Here is an 18,956-nt window from a genome sequence, read left to right as displayed (position 1 = left end):
TAATGTGACGAGACTAGTATGTAGGTCAACTCGATGACTTGATCTCACAAGTCATGGATATAGAGATATCAAGTTGACACATGGGTATGTATTGGAGAATGTATACTGAATGACCCGCCATGAGAAAGTATCATTGATCGTTATATGAATGTCATATACTTTCTCATGTGGCTATTAGTATGACTATTAGTCCTTGGACCTGAAGTCACCATGGCTCCCTACATAAGGAGTTACATACTTTGGCTTCATCAAACGTCACCCGTAACTGGGTGCACTATAAAGGCGATTACTGGGTATATAACAAATTATGCGGAGGGATGTGAGTGATGTAGATGGGATCTATCCCTCCTATATGACGGGAGTGACATCATTATTCTTGATAGAGTGAGACCACTAAGTGCATGGCCATGCTTAAATGAGTCAATATGAGATGTTGAACTCATTTGATTGTGTAACGCCCCACCTTCTACTGACTAAACTGTAAGGTCGGGGATTACGGTTGCTAAACTATTCTGTGTCTACCACTGATGAATAGTGTGCGAAAGGCTGAACTAAATAAAAAAAAAACTCAGCTAATTGTTATTAAACTAGAAATTTATATGCAGAATACACTTTCATTGTTGTACATATGCTATAGAAGGGAAACTAAACTTTCCATGCTATATCATACAATAGAACACCATTCTAAGCTATTTGATATGTGTTTCTATCAAATTTAGCATGCTTGGGTAATTCCTAAGCATATGAGTGGAACCATGTGTTTTGTAGCAATACTCATACTAAACTAAGCATTTATACAACTAAACATGCCGCTAGCAGTACCCAAACATCCCATTTGATCCAGGAGCTGAAATCAGACGTTTCCTGCTAAAATTAGACTTCCCAATCGATTGAAGCTGGAACTCGATCGATTGGAAGGGCTTCAATCGATCCACTGATCAATCCAACGTGCTTCTGTGCACGGAGGTCTATTCTGAATCGATCGGCTGATCTATCCAGCCTGGGCCAATCGATCAGCTGATCGATTAATCGATCAGCTGATCGATTCAGCAGCTCTCTATTCGCGGAAATTACTTTCCGATCGATCGGCTGATCGATCCATGGCCAATCGATTCATCAGCTCTCTGTACATGGAAAATCACTTCCCAATCGATCGGCTGATCGATTGAGGACCCTCCAATCGATCGGCTGATCGATTGGAGCTCTAATTTCACCACAAATCCATATACAATGCATTCCACGAATCCATATACAATGCAATTATATCAACTTAAAAGCATCATAAGATTCCTAGGCATGCCATTACTGTCATTGTTCATGGTTTATTAACTAACATCAAATTAACTAGTAGTCTAGGCATAGCATGGTGCATACGTTCACAATTCATAACATTTAAACATTCTAAAGGTGCTGAATAATAAGAATATAAGAAATTCTAATTCTTTAAACTTGCTAGTCCCCAAGAGTCTTTATTCCAAGTTCCTTCTCACACACATCTTGACACATTGACCTCCAACCTCTGCTAATCCATCTTCCCTTTATCTGTATCTGCAGTATAAGGAAAAGGAAGCTATAAGCTTAGGAGCATAGTAAGAGCCATCTACCTCACAAACATGCATTCGGTGAAATCATGCTTTTAAAAGATGTTATTTGAAACACATGCTGATATTCATGCTGAAAATGCTAAAACATGGCATACTGATATATGAGTCATGACAATCAAATACTGATCATAGAACTATCTTGTTGTATCAATAAGAAAACTGAATTGATACATAAGCTGAGCTAAACTAATGCTAGGCTAATGCTAAATCTGAATTGTATTCACATAACTGATTTGTGAAGTTTTGAAAACTATTTTTTTTCAGAATAGATAAAAATAATAATCATGCTGCTGATGGACCCGGCAACTGTACTTGCTATGCGCGCATCCCTAACTAGACCCGAGGTAGCTAGTCCCAATCTAGTAGGGTTTACTAGGTTACCTAAACCTAGGGACGACTATGAGAGCCCAACCCAAGGACAACTAAGAGTCCAGCACAGTGCCACTGATAAAAGTAAAATACTGATTCATAAGCCGATTTATCTTATCTTGCTCTTACTAGGTTATCTGAACCTAGAGCTAGGTTATATGAACCTAGCGGCAACTATGGGAGCCCACCCATTGGACCGTAGTCCCATATAAACTGAAACAAGACTAAGCATGCTATTTAAAATGCTTCTATGACATTTAACTGAGCTATTAAAATGCTTACTGTAGGATTTAACTGTACTAGTCATTTTATCGAATACTTGGTGTGCTCTGACTCTCCCCTCTATTAGGAGACCACCTCTAGGCACCCGACAACGTCTAAAACCCCAAAACTGGAGAGGGAAACATGTCTGGCCCATCTAGAGGTGCTCAAAGAAACCCTAAACTTACGAGGAGGGTCAAATACACCCTACGTGCCGAAAAATCTGCACATGGCTGAACTAAAAACATAAAAACATATGATTTACTACTTATACTATAGGTGAGGGGTTACTTACTTCCTATGCTAGATTTCTTACAATTATGATCGCTAGGTTTTCGAAAAAGAAGATCTCCTCAACGATCTTCTTATGTCTACGCATTCTTCTCGTGGAGATGAGCATCCTCATACTAGAGTCGTCGCCGGAAGGTGCTCCTACGACCCTAAGGATGGAACACTAGGTCCCTTGAGGCTTGGTGTGCCGAGAGGGTGAGGAAGAGGGAGAGGGCAGCGATTGAGGGTGAGGGTGAGGAAGAGTTGCCGATTCAAAAATAATAAATCCTCACTTAAATTTCCTATTTATATTAAGTGATTAATACGATCTAACTCAATCATAAATATAATTTCTCCTCTCTTCTTTCAGCACACCCCTGCTGGGGCCACCTGGTTGCTAAAGTCATGTTATAAGTTGTAGGGTCTAATAGGTCGTGGTTCAATTCTTGCTTAGGCTATTTTACGTTTTTATTTAATTTTGCTACTTCTGCTACTCTAAAAATTCCATAAAAATATTCTAAAATTCTAAAAAAAATAATAGAATATTTCTAAAATTTATTTGAGAATTTTCGGGTGTTACAATCCCCCATACCTTATAAAAAGTTCATCCTCAAACTTAAAATAACTCTGGGTACTTCTGTCTCATACTAGCTTCTGTATCCCAAGTTGCCTCTTATGCAGTGTGATTTTGTCAAATGACTTTTACTAATGGTACCCCCTTGTTCCGTAATCTCTTAACTGCTCGGTCTATTATCTGAATAGGTCGACTGTCATAATTGAGGTCTTCGGGAACTTGTACCGACTGGGGCTCAATCACCTGGGTGGCATCTGGGATATGCTTCTTCAACATAGAGACATGAAATACGTTATGGATAGCTGACATCTCCTGGGGTAGCTTTAGCTCATATGCTACCTTGCCAACTCTTCTGGTGATAAGGTATGGTCCCACATATCTGGGACTTAATTTGCCCTTCTTCCCAAAACGCATTACTCCCTTCATGGGAGCCACTCGGAGGAATACTGTATCCCCCACTGAAAACTCTAAGGGTCGGCGCCGTGTATCAGCATAGCTTTTCTGGCGGCTTTGAGCTGTCTCTATCCTCTGGTGGATCTGTTGTATGGCTATTGTGGTATCTACTATTAGATCTGTCTGAAGTTCTAGTTCTTTTTGTTTACCACTTTCATACCAGCAGATTGGAGATCTACACCTCCTCCCATAGAGAGCCTCATAGGGTGCCATGCCGATAGTCGCTTGATAGCTATTGTTGTATGTAAATTCTGCTAAACACAGATATTTGCACCAACTTCCCTTGAAGTCTAGGGCACACGCTCGGAGCATTTCTTCAAGTACCTGATTTACTCGTTCCGTCTGACCATCTGTCTGAGGATGGAAAGTTGTGCTAGACTTTAACCTGGTGCCCAATGCTGACTGTACACACTCCCAGAAGTGTGACGTGAATCTACTGTCTCTGTCTGAAATGATGGTCCATGGAACTCCATGCAGTCTGACAATCTCCTTGAGATACAACTGAGCTAGCTACTCCATGGAGTAGGATATCCTGATAGCTAAGAAGTAGGTTGATTTAGTCAATCTGTCGACTATGACCCAGATGACATCAAAACCATTCATGGTTCTGGGTAGTCTCACTATGAAATCCATGGAAATATCCTCCCACTTCCATTCTAGAATCTGAATAGGTTGCAGAACTCCTCCTGGTCTCTGGTGTTCTACCTTGACTCTCTGGTAGGTCAGACAGGTACTGACATATCTAGCGATGTCTCTTTTCATCCCAGGCCACCAAAAATGTCTCTTTAGGTCTTGGTACATCTTGGTGGAACCAGGATGCATCGCATAAGGAGTCCTGTGAGCCTCGTCTAGGATCTTCCTCCGTAGTTCCTCCTGATCTGGAACACATAGTCCGTCACTAAAATACAATACCCCACTATCAGATACTCTGAACTCTCCATTTTCTGATTCTGCTATCCCTTGCTTGATTTTCTGAATCTCGGGGTCCTGATCCTGAGCTGTCTGGATGTCACCAAGCAGGGTAGGTACTAATATCATAGTAGAGAGTTGTCCAACTATAAGTTCAAGTCTGAAATTTGTAATCTCCTTTTGTAAGGGCGGTGACATGGCTGCTAGGGATAGTAAGGTGGCACTGGACTTCCTGCTAAGTGCGTCTGCCACCTTATTGGCTTTTCCTGGGTGGTAGAGGATGTCTATGTCATAGTCTTTGACCAGCTCGAGCCATCTGCGCTGTCGCATATTCAGATTCTTCTGGGTGAAGAAGTACTTCAGACTATGATGATCTGTATACACTCTACACTGAGCTCCATACAAGTAGTGTCTCCAAATTTTGAGGGCAAAGACGACTGCTGCAAGCTCAAGGTCATGAGTAGGGTAGTTCCTCTCATAGTCCTTGAGTTGTCTGGAAGCATAGGCGATCACCTTGTCATTTTACATCAGTACTGCTCCTAGTCCCAATTTAGAGGCATCACTGTAAATATCAAAGCTGTCTGTGTTTTCTGGCAGAGTCAGAATGGGAGCACTGGTCAATCTTCTTTTTAGCTCGATAAAGCTGTTCTCACAGTCCTTTGTCCACTGAAATTTTCTGTTCTTCCTGGTAAGAGCTGTCAGTGGGGAGGCTATCCTGGAGAAATCCTCTATAAATTTTCTGTAATAGCCTGCTAGTCCCAAAAAGCTTCTGATTTCACTGACGTTCTTAGGTTTTTTCCAGTTACTCACAGCCTCTATCTTACTGGGGTCTACCATGACACCATCCTTGGAGATGATGTGACCCAAGAAGGATACCTGATTGAGCCAGAATTCACATTTCATGAACTTGGCGTACAGCTGGTTCTACTGAAGGGTTTGCAGTACTATCTTCAGGTGCCCTGCGTGTTCTTCCTGAGTTCCGGAATAGATAAGAATGTCGTCGATGAACACGATAACAAACTTATCTAAGTATTCTCTGAATACCCTGTTCATGAGGTCCATGAAAGTAGCTGGAGCATTCGTCACGCCAAAGGGCATGACTACGAACTCATAATGTCCGTATCTGGTCCTGAAAGCTGTCTTGGGTATATCACCTTCTTTAACTCTCATCTCGTGATATCCTGATCTGAGGTCTAGTTTAGAGAACACTGCTGCTCCCTTTAGCTGATCAAACAGGTCATCTATCCTGGGAAGAGGATATCTGTTCTTAATCGTGACTTGGTTTAGTGCCCGGTAGTCTATACACAGGCGCATGCTCCCATCTTTCTTCTTCACAAACAATACAGGAGCTCCCCATGGTGAGTGACTAGGGCGTACGAAACCCTTGTCGAGCAGCTCTTGTAGTTGCTCTTGAAGTTCCTTCAGTTCTGCTGGAGCCATGTGGTAGGGTGCTTTGGAGATGGGATTTGTATCGGGGATGAGTTCTATCTCAAATTCAATCTCCCTGTCTGGTGCTAGGCCCGGTAACTCCTCAAGGAAGACTGCTGGGTAGTCACATACAACTCGGACCTCTTCTAGCTTTTGGTTCTTGTCCCGACTGGTACTGACTACATGTGCTAGGAATCCCGTACATCCTGAATCCAGTAGTTTTTGTGCTTTCAGAGCTGAGAGAAACTTCTTGGTCGTTCTCTTTGGTTCTCCGATGTACCCAAACTGCACTCCTGCTTCAGGTTGGAATACAACTTTCTATTTACGACACTCTATGGAGGCATCGTACTTGATCAGGAAGTCCATTCCCAAGATGACATCATAGTCTGCCATATCTAGCACGATCAGATCACCAAAGAGTTCTCTGTCCGCTATAATGACTGGCATTGCTCAGAGCTAATGCGTGGATGCCATGATTTCTCCGGAAGGTAGTGTTGTCAAAAACTGACCACTGAGTACACCTGGAGATATTGCTAATTTTTCGGCAAATGTCCTGGATATATAAGAATGGGTTGCCCCAGTATCGAATAAGGCAGTTGCACTTTGCTGTAAAATACTGATCTGACCTGTAACAACTGTCGAGACATTCGCTACGTCCTCTCTGGTTAGTGAGTAGATTCTCGCGTTCGTCGTGGCTGAGGGGGCTTCTAGTCTGCTCTGACTGATGCGTGGACCATCTAAAGCATCCTGCATCTGATGCAACTGTGCTAGTTTGCCTCCGTACTGAATCGGCTGTAGTGGGGGAAGTCTGGTCTTGTTCGGGCATTGTTTAACCATATGTCCTTCCTGGCCACATTCGAAGCATCCTCGTGTGCCTTTGCGACAAACTCCTGGGTGGAATTTCCCACAAGTGGAACACTTGGGATAGCTAGGCTGTTTACTAGCTGGTCCTCCTTTTAGGTAACTCCCTGGTTTACGTTTGTTACTGGAGTTCCCTTTCCAGTTAGAGTTGTGGCCACAGTATTTCTGAGTACCTGAGCCTCCTTGGCCTTTGGACTCTGAGAAGACTTGCTTCTGCTGCTTGATGATATTTTGGTAATGCTCGGTGATCAGAGCACTACTTACCAGTTCTTCAGTGGTTTGCGGCCTATGGACGTCGCTGGTCACGTTCAGTGCTATTTCCGGCCTTAGCATTTTGAGCATCAGCCGGACTCGTTCTCTTTCGGTGCTGACTAGTTCGGGGCATAGACGAGCTAGCCTGTTGAATCTCTTCACGACCTCCTCAACTGAAAGGTTGCCCTAACGAAATTCAGTGAACTCGTCATAGTGGCGGTTTGTGACCTGCATGTGAAAGAACTCCTCAAAGAACTCTCTTTCAAAGTCGGCCCATGTCATCTAGTTCACTGGGCGCTTCGTTTTAATCCTCTCCCACCACATACGTGTGTCTCCTGCCAAGCAGAAAGAGGCGCATTTCACCTTTTCATGCTCTGGCCAGTCCAGGAGCTCCATCATACTCTCCAGTGTTTTGAACCAGGCTTGGGCATCCCATGGTTCACTGGTGCATGAGAAGTTCTCTGGCTTGATTTTCTGCCACTGGATCAGATAGGCTTCTCTCCTTGCCCTCGCTGCTGGGGCTACTGGTGCTGTAGGTTGGACTAGTGAAACCTTTGTAACTACTAGGGTTGCTACGTTAGGTTCCGGGGTGGCAGTGGGAGTGTTCTGTTGATTAGCCCTTAAGGTGGCTATCTCCTGTTGCTGTTCAGCTAGTTGCTTCTGTAACTGAGCCACTACCTCTGTAAGGTCTGGAGGAGGCAATAAGCTGTCCACCTCATGCTGGGGCTCAGTTGCTGGTGCCCTTCTAGCTGGGCGCCCTTGTACCATTTCCTAGAGAAGTAGAAGACATACATAACTACTACAATCATGTTCACATAACTACTACTATCATGTTAGATGCTATCATATATAAACATGCTTTAGTTATCAATAAACATGGAGTTATCTATAACTATGGAAGTAAGAAACATAAATAAGTTGAGGTATTCTTACTTGGAAGCTGCAGGTTCAATGATGATGTGTGTGGAGGAAGTATGGAACTTGGCTCTGATACCACTCTGTAACGCCCCACCTTCTACTGACTAAACTGTAAGGTCGGGGGTTACGGTTGCTAAACTATTATGTGTCTACCACTGATGAATAATGTGCGAAAGGCTGAACTAAATAAAAAAAAACTCTGCTAATTGTTATTAAAACTGGAAATTTATATGCAGAATATACTTTCATTATTGTACATATGCTAAAGAAGGGAAACTAAACTTTCCATGCTATATCATACAATAGAACACCATTCTAAGCTACCATTCTAAGCTATTTGATATGTGTTTCTATCAAATTTAGCATGCTTGGGTAATTACTAAGCATGCGAGTGGAACCATGTGTTTTGTAGCAATACTCATACTAAACTAAGCATTTATACAACTAAACATGCCGCTAGCAGCACCCAAACATCCCATTTGATCCAGGAGCTGAAATCAGATGTTTCCAGCTGAAATTAGACTTCCCAATCAATTGAAGTTGGGACTCGATCGATTGGAAGGGCTTCAGTTGATCCACTGATCGATTCAACGTGCTTCTGTGCACGGAGGTCTATTCTGAATCGATCGGCTGATCGATCCAGCCTGGGCCAATCGATCAACTGATCGATTCAGCAGCTCTCTGTTCGCGAAAATTACTTTCCGATCGATCGGCTGATCGATCCATGGCCAATCGATCAGCTGATCGATTCATCAGCTCTCTGTACACGGAAAATCACTTCCCAATCGATCGGCTGATCGATTGAGGACCCTCCAATCGATTGGCTGATCGATTGGAGCTCTGATTTCTGCGATTTCTACTGCATTCCACCACTAATCCATATACAATGCAATTGTATCAACTTAAAAGCATCATAAGATTCCTAGGCATGCCATTACTGTCATTGTTCATGGTTTATTAACTAACATCAAATTAACTAGTAGTCTAGGCATAGCATGGTGTATACGTTCACAATTCATGACATTTAAACATTCTAAAGGTGCGGAATAATAAGAATATAAGAAATTCTAATTCTTTAAACTTGCTAGTCCCCAAGAGTCTTTATTCCAAGTTCCTTCTCACACACATCTTGACACATTGACCTCTAGCCTCCGCTAATCTATCTTCCCTTTACCTGTATCTAAAGTATAAGGAAAAGGAAGCTATAAGCTTGGGAGCTTAGTAAGAACCATCTACCTCACAAACATGCATTCAATGAAATCATGCTTTTAAAAGATGTTATTTGAAACACATGTTGATATTCATGCTGAAAATGCTAAAACATGGCATACTGATATATGAGTCATGGCAATCAAATACTGATCATAGAACTATCTTGTTGTATCAATAAGAAAACTGAACTGATACATAAGCTGAGCTAAACTGATGCTAGGCTAATGCTAAATCTGAATTATATTCACATAACTGATTTGTGAAGTTTTGAAAACTATTTTTTTTTCAGATAAAAATAATAATCATGCTGCTGATGGGCCCGACAACTGTACTTGCTATGTGCGCATCCTTAACTAGACCCGAGGTAGCTAGTCCCGAATCTAGTAGGGTTTACTAGGTTATCTAAACCTAGGGACGACTATGGGAGCCCAACCCAAGGACAACTAAGAGTTCAGCACAGTGCCACTGATAAAAGTAAAATACTGATTCATAAGCTGATTTATCTTATCTTGCTCTTACTAGGTTATCTGAACCTAGAGCTAGGTTATCTGAACCTAGGGGCAACTGTGGGAGCCCACCCATTGGACCGTAGTCCCATATAAACTAAAGCAAGACTAAGCATGCTATTTAAAATGCTTCTATGGCATTTAATTGAGCTATTAAAATGCCTACTGTAGCATTTAACTGTACTAGTCATTTTATCGAACACTTGGTGTCCTATGACTCTCCCCTCTATTAGGGGACCACCTCTAGGCACCCGACAGCGTCTAAAACCCCAAAACTGGAGAGGGAAACATGTCTGACCCATCTAGAGGTGCTCAAAGAAACCCTAAACTTACGAGGAGGGTCAAATACACCCTACGTGCCGAAAAATCTGCACATGGCTGAACTAAAAACATACGATTAACTACTTATACTGCAGGTGAGGGGTTACTTACTTCCTGCGCTAGATTTCTTACAGTTCTGATCGTTAGGTTTTCGAAGAAGAAGATCTCCTCGACGATCTTCTTATGTCTACGCGTTCTTCTCGCGGAGATGAGCGTCCTCGTACTAGAGTTATCGCCGAAGGTGCTCCTACGACCCTAAGGATGGAACCCTAGGTCCCTTGGGGTTTGGTGTGCCGAGAGGGTGAGGAAGAGGGAGAGGGCGGCGATAGAGGGTGAGGGTGAGGAAGAGTTGCCGATCCAAAAATAATAAATCCTCACTTAAATTCCCTATTTATATGAAGTGATTAATACGATCTAACTCAATCATAAATATAATTTCTCCTCTCTTCTTTCAACACACCCCTGCTGGGGCCACTTGGTTGCTAAAGCCATGCTATAAGTTGTAGGGTCTAATAGGTCGCGGGTTCAATTCTTGCTTAGGCTATTTTACGTTTTTATTTAATTTTGCTACTTCTGCTACTCTAAAAATTCCATAAAAATATTCTAAAATTCCAAAAAATATAATAGAATATTTCTAAAATTTATTTGATAATTTTAGGGTGTTACTTTTTATTTAATTTTGCTACTTCTGCTACTCTAAAAATTCCATAAAAATATTCTAAAATTCCAAAAAAAATAGAATATTTCTAAAATTTATTTGATAATTTTCGCGTGTTACAGATTGAGTGAGTCTACTTGGAGTTCAAGAGTTAGATTGATTAGAGGATGACACGGTCTATGCCTCACATTGATCAATCTAGATGTCTAGGATAGAAGGACATTGTCACATATTGTGAAGAGTCACAATTAGTAGTCACAAGGTGATGTTGGATCTCAACATTCTTGTAACTTGGGTAGTAATGATGTGTTGCTAGATACCGCTCATTACTTATGCTTCTAAATGAGTTTAGGAGCATTACCAACGTTACAAGAACCTATAGGGTCACACACAAAGGATAATTAGATGGAGATTAGGTTCATATGATGAGCCAAGAGGATTAGGTTCATGTGATGAACCAAATTGGATTAAGAGTAATCCAAAGTAAACTAATTGAGTTGGACTCAATTTGGTTCATGTGTTAAATGAGTCTAATTTGGACTTAGACTCATTGAGCCAATTTAATTCAATGAATAGAGATTCATTAAATTAAAATTGACTTGAACTAATGGTTAGATTTGATCAACCATGGGAGAGAAGTGGTCCAGTTTGACTTGACTTGAGAAGAAGATGAAAGGTCAAGTTTGACTTGACCATTGCCACCTCATTTGTGAGTTGGCATTAAGTGGACTAATGATGATGTGCCACATCATCAAGGCTAGCACATGTGTGTGTCATCTCATGAGAGAGATCAAGAGTTGTGACTCTTGAAATCCCATGGAGGTTTATAAGCCTTCTTGAAGTGGTCGACCACTTAATTCACAATGGTGAGTTTCATTTGGATTTTGTAACCTCCTTCTTCCTCTCTACCTTTCTTCTCTCCCTCTCCTCCACCATTGCTGATCCTCTAAGGTTGCTAGCACATCTTTAGAGGTTCTCTCTATCGATTTGTTCGTGTGGATACACATAGAGGGTTGTACACTTGACAACCTTGAGATCCAGCGAACCTTGGACGAGCATAATTTGCGAAGGGCATCGCATCAGGGGTAAACTCTTTTCTTTCTAGATCTAGTGTAGATCTAGGTTAGAGAAACTCGTACATGTAGAAAATTTTTGTTTTATAACTTCGCACGGATCCGGTGGCATAGGATTCGGGGTTTTCGCAACGCAAATAGCGGTTTTTGCGGCCCGAAAAACCCAACACTTCATTCATGAGTTCCTCTCGGAGTGACCCCATCTTAGGCACCCAGATGCGGCCTTTGTAACACATAATTCCATCCACTATCGTGTAAATAGCTTGTCCCTTTTCTTCATCCCTCTGCTTCCATTCAATTAACTGTTGATCCATTATCTGCCCTATTCGAATTTGATCCAGTAGGTTTGATTTTATGGTCAATGCTGATAGTTTAAGTTGCTCCTTCGACGTTACCACCTCTAAACTCAGTCATTGGAATTCTGACATCAACTGCTGTTGGGTAGTTAGTTGCGTCAACATTGCAAATTTACGGCTCAGTGAGTCTGCCACGACATTGGTCTTGCCTGGATGATAGCTGATATTACAGTTGTAGTCCTTCACTAGCTCAAGTCACTACCTCTGTCTCATATTCAGTTCCTTCCGTGTGAAGAAATATTTCAAACTCTTGTAGTCTGTATAAATCTCACAGCATTCCCCATAAAGGTAATGCCTCCAAATCTTTAGGGAAAATATGACTGCTGGTAGCTCCAGATTATGGGTGGGATAGTTTTGCTCGTGCACCTTCAACTGACGTGAGGCATATGTAATGACCTTCCCATTCTGCATCAGCACAGCTCCTAATCTAGTTTTGGAGGCGTCAGTATATACCACAAACCATCCAGAGCCATCCGGTATCGCAAGCACAGGCGACGTCGTCAATCTTTCATTCAACTCCTTAAAACTTTTCTCGCACCGCTCTGTCCATTCATATCTTACCCCTTTCTTGGTCAGCGAAGTCAAGGGCAGAGCAATTTGTGAGAAATTCTGTATGAACCTCCGGTAATAGCTTGCCAACCCCAAGAAACTCAGAATTTCAGTAACATTCTTTGATGTACTCTAATTCTAGATTGCCTCCACTTTGGCTAGATCCACTTCTTTCCCCTTCTCTGAGACTATGTGCCCCAGAAATGGTATTTGCCTTAACTAAAAGTCACACTTACTAAATTTTGCATACAGACGTTGATCCTTCAATGTCTGTAACACTGTTGTCAAATGCAGGTGGTGCTCCTGGCAATTCTGTGAGTAAATTAGTATATCATCAATGAAGACAATAATGAATTGGTCTAAGTAAGGTTGGAAGACTCGATTCATCAAGTCCATAAATGCTGTTGGGGCATTAGTGAGCCCAAATGGCATAACTAAGAACTCGTAGTGTCTGTAACGGGTTCTGAATGTCATTTTGTGTATATCCGTTTCTTTCACCTTCATATGATGATACCCTGATCTCAGGTCAATTTTTGAAAACACCATTGCTCCTTGTAACTGGTCGAACAGATCCTCGATCCTGGGCAATGTATACTTATTTTTTATCGTGACCCGATTCAGCTCCCGGTAATCAATGCATAGGCACATACTCACATCCTTCTTCCGTACAAACAACACCGGTGCTCCCCATGGAAATACACTTGGTTGGATGAAATCCTTGTCCAGTAACTCCTGCAACTGCTCCTTCAGTTCTTTCATTTCAGCAGGCGCCAGTCAGTATGGTGCTTTTGACACTGGGGTGGTTCCCGGTACCAGTTCTATTCCAAACTCCACCTCCCGATCCGGAGGTAGCCCTGCAATATCCTCTGGGAACAATTCTGGAAAATCTCGAGCTACCTCAACTTCCTCCAAACTTGTTTTCTGAGTCTCTGATTTAACCATAATATTGACCAGAAGACCCTCACATCCCTTAGCATTCGCCGGGCTTTACACACGGAAATCATGGGGAAAATGGCTAGGTGTAGAACTGCATGAAAAATAAGGAATTCTTCATTCAGTAGCTTCAACTTAACCGTTCACTATTTGCAATCAATGACTACCTCATGCCGAACTAGCCAGTCCATTCCGTGAATCACATCAAACTCTGTCATGTCCAGCACAATGAGTCTTGCGCCTACCATATGATTTTGCATCATCATTTGGCAGTTCCTTACTATCTTGTTACTATGTAATTCCTCCCCTGACGGTAATGACACACTATATCCCGTAACCATTTGTTCAGGTATAATGTCTAATTTTGTGATGTATGCCGCATATATGAAAGAATGGGTAGCTCCAGAATCTATTAATACATGGGCCGGAATATTAGTTACATAAATCATACCTGTGATGATAGCTGTGTCTAGATCCACCTGCTCTTGAGTCATAGCAAATACTCTTCCTTTGGTTGGCTCCTTAAGCTAAGGACAGTCCCTAGCAAAATGTCCTGCCTTCTTGCACATATAGAAAACATCGGTACCTGTCAGACATTGTCCAACATGTATCTTCTCACACTTGGGGCACTGGACTTTGTTCTCAACCTTGGAAGTAGTACCTTCAGCTGGTTGTGATTTTTGAAACTGAGGACGTAGTTGTGTCTGTCTAGGTGGTTGCTTGCCCTGATACTGGGTAGAAATTGACTTCTTGCCCAACTCCTGTTGATCCCTTCCCTGATAACTCAATCTCTTGTTCTGAGCTTCCTTAACCATGTCGTCTCTATCCCTTTCAGACATCAGTGTCTGGTCAACTGCTTCTTTGAATGTGGTGACCCGGCTTAGTCTGGCGTCATGACAAATGACAGCTCTCAATCCTTCAATGAAGTGCTTCAACTCCTCAACTGGTTGGCTAGCAATCATGGGTACGAAGTAGCACCCCCTCTCGAACCTTCTGACATACTCTGTCACCGTCAAATCTCCCTGGCGAAGTTCTAAGAATTCCCTTGCCAACCGGGTTCTATTGTCAGCGGTGAAGTATTTCCCGTAGAATACCTCCTTGAAATCAGCCCATGTCAGTGTGGCCAAGTCCACTGTCAACCATGCACCTTCCCACCATACCCGTGCATCATCTTGTAGCATAAATATCGCGCACCTGACCTTATCTGCATCTGTGAGTTGCATGAAGTCGTATATCATCTCCAGAGATCGAATTCATCCTTCTGCAACGATCGGATCTGTGGTGCCTTTAAACTCCGTTGGCCCTAGCTCCCGAAACTGCTTGTAGATCGGGGGCGCACTGGGTGTAGGACAACTAGGTGTGCTCTCTTGATCCCTAGCCTGCAACAGTTGTTGAATCTACTCCCCATGAATACGGTTCTGCTACCGTAGGAGTGTAGTCTCTCTAGAAACTGGTTGTTCTGACCACCTATATTACCGTTGTTTCTTCGACCAGCCATAACTTGTATATTTCCGATTTAATCTCATTTGTGTCCCATAAATACATTTCAGTATATCAATCATAGCAGGACTAAGTTATCACATTAAATGAAGAACTATAATAACATAAATCTTACAAACTTGTTGGCTGAAGTAGTCGAGTTCCTGACGAGATGGCTGGCGCATGCTTTCCCTTAGGAGTGGGCTCTGATACCAACTGAAACATCCCCATTTTTTTATATATATATCCCTCTCATCAACTACCTTTTTGAATGATCGTAGTGCAGTACCATCGAAGAAATTTATCATAACCAATGGACATGACCGTATCATCAATATGAACCAAAACTCCTCAAACATTCCCCTCCCGAATGATAAAGAAATGAAAAATCCCTCGCTGTAAATATTGTATACTCTGCACTCCCGAACAACGAACAGTACCATGCGTCCATCCCGCCTCCTCGTCTACTCCGTCCGAGGGCCTTCCGACATATCCTGGAGGTCATCCTCACCTGTAATATAAATATTGTGAGTCTACCACCCAGCAAGTACAAACCAATATGAATAAGAGGATATCCATAAGGTAGAGGAGATGATACTAGAAACCAAACGAAAATATAAACTGAGTACAGTTTGCAAATAGAGATACCCGATGCATAAGTCATAGTATGTAGCTAATATGGTGAATATGCCACATATCCGGCAACCACAATTTGAGCCAGTCAACAGTCCCATGACCCTAGAGGTACCTCCTAGAGAACATGCAGTCAGTCATATAGCCGAAGCTAACAATAAATTATCAGTCAAGTTTAGATGGACCCTCCCCGGAGCTCATCCCGGGTCACCCATCCCGTACTGTTACCACATATGCTCATATTCATCCTATTCGCTACATAAGAAAGGAAAACATAATCTGTCCTCAATATTCTATATCAGTTGAACATGCTTTTCTATTCCATTCATACTGTAACCTTTTCCATATTAAAGAAAACAATGAAATCATGCATCCTCAAAAGAGAGCAATCAACCATGAAAGTTCATCTTTTAATCAATTAGCCATACTAGAAGAACTAATGAAAGCTTGCATCATGGTGAAGAGATAAAGAAATTACAATCCTACAACACTATGCTAAGTTCCAATCCCACATGAATATTAATTCCCAACAAATCAAAAACACTACAAAGCTAACTCACAGTGTAATAACAGAATAAATACAACAAATAGATACAACTTAAACTTTAGAAATCTACAACTATTAAATGGTATAGGATATCAACATATTGTCGGACCTTTCACCAACTACATTCATATATAGCATGGTATACTTAAAGAATATGAAATATACTTGTGCATGATAAAATATAGACTACATTTCTAATTGGTCCATAATTCTACTTCTCCTAAACAGTTAGGTGAGGTAACTACATTAAGTTTAATAGTGCAACAACATGCAAGTATCATAAAACACAGTTGTAAAGCAGTGAGAATATTAACAACCCTACAATTATTCCCAACAATCCTTTCCAAATTCCCAGATGCACAAAGAACAAGTTCATCATTATCACAGCTAACCAAGGCTACCAAAAACAAGATCCTAAAATCAAATTAACTCGAAGAAACCAAACGAAACCCATTTCGATCACAAACCATAGCAAAATCTTTGTGAAAATCCCAATTCGAACCAGGACCACTCCGCAGCCTCAAAGAAATCACACCACGCCTCAAACCCAGATCATTCCAGGATCAAAACACCACCAGTTCACCCTTCAGCAACCCATATAGGCATTTAGTCGAGCAAGATTGTTGCAGAAAAACTCAATCCATGTTTTCAACCACCAATCCGCATCCCGATTCAGCATTTCAACAAGCAGAAGAAAAACATACAGAAAACTCGAACCATCAACACCTACAAAGATAATCGAGTCCAACCCATTCACAATTCACACAAAACCACAAGATTCACAAAAAGAAGCGAACCATCCACCGGAAATCCGTCTCCACCAAAGTGACAAAATCCCAGAAAACATACGATTCAAGAATAGAAAACTTCAACAAAACCTTAAACGAATGAAAATATATAGAATAGAAAACTTCCGCAAACCATTCCGCCAATCTCCTTACCTAGGTGAATGATTCACCCCTCTTCAGTTCCTACCTCCTTAACTCACAGATCTCGCTCAATCATAAAGGTTATGAACTTGCCTTCTTTCTTCTTGTTCCCATGCCGTAGCCTCGCCTCAGTCACTGCCGTGCCACCGTGTGATGGTCGCTGGACTCTATGCCCTCTTGTAAACCTCCCAGAACCCTCCGAGATGGTGTGAAATCGAATCGAGATTCAGAGCTCAATGATAAGCCCGATCGGACCCCGTGGAGGTGAGGAGAAGATGAGACGGTAATTTCGGCGATGCACAGAGCTAATACCTAATGTGGGGCTAGGAGCACCGTGCCTATCGTAAGGCTGAGCCACTAGCAAGGAACTAGGGGCCCAAGAGCTCCCCTAGCACAAAGCTAGGAATTCTAAGTCTGTCATAAGGTAGAGTTACTAGCGAGTGGCTAGGAGGGTCAAGAGCTCTGTAAGCATGAAACTAGGATTTTTGAGCTTGTTGTAAGATGGAGCCACTAGTGAGGGGCTAGGAGAACATGAAACTAGGAATTTTGAGTCTGTCATGAGATAGTGTCACTAGCGAGGGGCTAGGAGGGCCGAGAGCTCCGCTAGCATGAAACTATAAATTTTGAGACTGTTGTAAGGTGAAGCCACTAGCGAGGGGCTAGAAGGATTGAGAGCTCCATTAGCATGGAGCTAGAAATTTCGAGTCTATCATAAGGTGAAGCCACTAGTGTGCGGCTAAGAGGACTGAGAGCTCCGCAAGCATAGAACTAAGAATTCCTAGTCTGTCGTAAATCAGAGTTGTTGGTTGCTACAATGAATACTGTTCTAGTTTCCCTGTATAAAAATTTGTACAAGCATATACTACAACAAAAACCCTCATAGACATCAGTGGAACAACAACGGTTTTAAGCAAAAAATCGATGTCTTTGAGTATTTTACACCGGTTTTTCCAAAAACCGGTGTCTATGAGCGCAGATTTTAGCTCATAGACATCGGTTTTTTAGGCGATGTCTATGAGCGCCCTTTTTTTCGTTAATAGACATCGATTTTAACAGCGGTTTTTAAAACCCGGTGTTAATGAACCAAAATAAAATATTTTATTTTCCCACCAGCCAAAATTTGCAACACTGTGAAGTTCCCTCCAAACCTAAATCTATATCGCGCCCCTTCGTCAACGCGACCATCTCTCTCACCTAAACCTCCGACCATCCGACCATCTCTCTCAGCCTAAACCTAAACCTCCAACCATCTCTCTCAACCTCATCTCCCTCTTCCCCCTTCCTAGATCGACGCCCCTTCCTCTCCCGATCAGGATCAAGACACGACGCCCTTGCTTCTCCGTCCAACCACACCGCATCTCCTCCAACTCCTCCATTTGGTTGAGAAGAGGAGGCCTTCTTCGCATTCCAGTAGTTTTTCCTTCATTCATCTCAGGTCCAGCATTCACTGCCACCGCTCGAGTCCTTCTTCACATTCCGGTAATTTTTCCTTTATACATCGTTGCTACTGAATTTCTTCCTCATCTTCGACAGTTTCATCTTCTTGATCTCTTGTTTGCAAGTATTAATTGATTGATGCACGCAATGTGTTTGATGAATTTCCTCAAACACTACCTTGAGTTGATTTTATCATTTTTGTTTGATAGATTGAGGAGTTGTTAGTTCTTGTTGCTAAGTTGGTTTTATGTAATCCTTGAACTATCAAGTTTCTTTTATGTCTATGCTAATTCTTTTCACTGATATGTCATGGTTTCTGGTTTAGAAATTTATTGGTATAATGATGAAGTAGTTGGTTTCTGGTTTATGAAATTTATTTGTATCCTTTTCTTGGTAAGCGTAGTTGGTTTCTTGGAGGACCCGC

General features: G+C 42.0%; 1 protein-coding gene across 5 annotated transcripts; it reads right to left on the bottom strand.

Annotated features, from left to right (window-relative positions):
- Positions 1 to 1,293: 1,293 nt before the first annotated feature.
- LOC121980324 lies at positions 1,294 to 17,579 on the bottom strand. 5 transcript variants are annotated; one of them, XR_006111489.1, is made up of 3 exons: positions 17,108 to 17,568; positions 15,123 to 15,497; positions 1,294 to 1,548 (listed from the first exon to the last, which is right to left on the bottom strand). XR_006111489.1 is itself a non-coding variant. In XM_042532316.1 (2 exons), exon 2 carries the CDS (start codon positions 14,743 to 14,745, stop codon positions 14,035 to 14,037), a length of 711 nt encoding a protein of 236 aa, XP_042388250.1. In that variant the 5' UTR covers positions 14,746 to 15,497; positions 17,108 to 17,579; the 3' UTR covers positions 13,970 to 14,034. The 5 variants fall into 5 exon arrangements, 3 of the variants coding, with proteins under 3 accessions (XP_042388250.1, XP_042388253.1, XP_042388252.1); XR_006111490.1 differs by having other exon boundaries at positions 1,493 to 1,548; positions 15,127 to 15,497; XM_042532316.1 differs by lacking the exon at positions 1,294 to 1,548 and having other exon boundaries at positions 13,970 to 15,497; positions 17,108 to 17,579.
- Positions 17,580 to 18,956: the final 1,377 nt, after the last annotated feature.

This window comes from Zingiber officinale, chromosome 5A (assembly GCF_018446385.1).
Source record: "Zingiber officinale cultivar Zhangliang chromosome 5A, Zo_v1.1, whole genome shotgun sequence".
NCBI lineage: Eukaryota > Viridiplantae > Streptophyta > Magnoliopsida > Zingiberales > Zingiberaceae > Zingiber > Zingiber officinale.
The sequence above is the reverse complement of the archived record's forward strand: the minus strand, read 5'-3'. Positions and strand labels throughout refer to the sequence as shown.